At 35.0% G+C, this 2,500-nt stretch overlaps 1 protein-coding gene across 1 annotated transcript in view; it reads left to right on the forward strand.

The window, feature by feature from the left end:
- Nucleotides 1-2,500, forward strand: part of LOC125602703 (protein Ycf2) — a 13,326-nt gene that overhangs the window by 3,872 nt on the left and 6,954 nt on the right. Inside the window, exon 1 of the mRNA XM_048774184.1 lies at nucleotides 1-2,500. This exon is cut by the window's left edge and continues 3,872 nt beyond it; it is cut by the window's right edge and continues 6,954 nt beyond it. Within this exon, the coding sequence (XP_048630141.1) occupies nucleotides 1-2,500 (2,500 nt within the window).

The raw sequence follows: 2,500 nt of genomic DNA on the forward strand, positions 1-2,500 counted from the left end.
TCCACTAGGGATCAGAAATTGTTGAAGAAAGAACAAGATGTTTCTTTTGTCCCTTCCAGGCGATCGGAAAATAAAGAAATAGTTAATATATTCAAGATAATTACGTATTTACAAAATACCGTCTCAATTCATCCTATTTCATCAGATCTGGGATGTGATACGGTTCCGAAGGATGAACTGGATATGGACAGTTCCAATAAGATTTCATTCTTGAACAAAAATCCATTTTTTTATTTATTTCATCTATTCCATGAACGGAAGAGGGGGGGATACACGTTACGCCACGATTTTGAGTCAGAAGAGAGATTTCAAGAAATGGCAGATCTATTCACTCTATCAATAACCGAGCCGGATCTGGTGTATCATAAGGGATTTGCCTTTTCTATTGATTCCTACGGATTGGATCAAAGACAATTCTTGAAGGAGGTTTTCAACTCCAGGGATGAATTGAAAAAGAAATCTTTATTGGTTCTACCTCCTATTTTTTATGAAGAAAATGAATCTTTTTATCGAAGGATCAGAAAAAATTGGGTCCGGATCTCCTGCGGGAATTTTTTTGAAGATCCAAAACCAAAAAGAGTGGTATTTGCTAGCAACAACATAATGGAGGCAGTCAATCAATATAGATTGATCCGAAATCTGATTCAAATCCAATTCCAATATAGTCCCTATGGGTACATAAGAAATGTATTGAATCGATTCTTTTTAATGAAGAGACCTGATCGCAACTTCGAATATGGAATTCAAAGGGATCTAATAGGAAATGATACTCTGAATCATAGAACTATAATGAAAGATACGATCAACCAACATTTATCGAATTTGAAAAAGAGTCAGAAGAAATGGTTCGATCCTCTTATTTTTCTTTCTCGAACCGAGAGATCCATAAATCGGGATCCTAATGCATATAGATACAAATGGTCCAATGGGAGCAAGAATTTCCAGGAGCATTTGAAACATTTCGTTTCTGAGCGGAAGAGCCGTTTTCAAGTAGTGTTCGATCGATTATGTATTAATCAATATTCGATTGATTGGTCTGAGGTTATTGATAAAAAAGATTTGTCTAAGTCACTTCGTTTCTTTTTGTCCAAGTTACTTCGTTTTTTGTCCAAGTTACTTCTCTTTTTGTCTAACTCACTTCCTTTTTTCTTTGTGAGTTTCGAGAATATCCCCATTCATAGGTCTGAGATCCACATCTATGAATTGAAAGGTCCGAACGATCAACCCTGCAATCAGTTGTTAGAATCAATAGGTCTTCAAATCGTTCATTTTAAAAAATTGAAACCCTTTTTATTGGATGATCATAATACTTCTCAAAAATCGAAATTCTTGATCAATGGAGGAACAATATCACCATTTTTGTTCAATAAGATACCAAAGTGGATGATTGACTCATTCCATACTAGAAAGAATCGCAGGAAATCTTTTGATAACACGGATTCCTATTTCTCAATCGTATCCCACGATCAAGACAATTGGCTGAATCCCGTGAAACCATTTCAGAGAAGTTCATTGATATCTTCTTTTTCTAAAGCAAATCGACTTCGATTCTTGAATAATCCACATCACTTCTGCTTCTATTGTAACAAAAGATTCCCTTTTTATGTGGAAAAGGCCCGTCTCAATAATTCTGATTTTACGTATGGACAATTCCTCACTATCTTGTTCATTCACAACAAAATATTTTCTTCGTGTGGTGGTAAAAAAAAACATGCTTTTTTGGAGAGAGATACTATTTCACCTTCGTCAATCGAGTCACAGGTATCTAACATATTCATATCTAACGATTTTCCACAAAGTGGTGACGAAAGGTATAACTTGTACAAATCTTTCCATTTTCCAATTCGATCCGATCCATTAGTTCGTAGAGCTATTTACTCGATTGCAGACATTTCTGGAACACCTCTAATAGAGGGACAAAGAGTAAATTTGGAAAGAACGTATTGTCAAACTCTTTCAGATATGAATCTATCCGATTCAGAAGAGAAGAGCTTGCATCAGTATCTCAATTTCAATTCAAACGTGGGTTTGATTCACACTCCATGTTCTGAGAAATATTTACAGAGGAAAAAACGGAGTCTTTGCCTAAAAAAATGCGTTGACAAAGGGCAGATGGATAGAACCTTTCAACGAGATAGTGCTTTTTCAACTCTCTCAAAATGGAATCTATTCCAAACATATATGCCATGGTTCTTTACTTCGACAGGGTACAAATATCTAAATTTGATATTTTTAGATATTTTTTCAGACCTATTGCGGATACTAAGTAGCAGTCAAAAATTTGTATCCATTTTTCATGATATTATGTATGGATTAGATATATCATGGCGAATTCTTCAGAAAAAATTGTGTCTTCCACAAAGGAATCTGATAAGTGAGATTTCGAGTAAGTCTTTACATAATCTTCTTCTGTCCGAAGAAATGATTCATCGAAATAATGAGTCATCGTTGATATCGACACATCTGAGATCGCCAAATGTTCGTGAGGTCCTCTATTCAA

The sequence above is a fragment of the Brassica napus genome, unplaced genomic scaffold, assembly GCF_020379485.1.
Source record: "Brassica napus cultivar Da-Ae unplaced genomic scaffold, Da-Ae ScsIHWf_2955;HRSCAF=3741, whole genome shotgun sequence".
NCBI lineage: Eukaryota > Viridiplantae > Streptophyta > Magnoliopsida > Brassicales > Brassicaceae > Brassica > Brassica napus.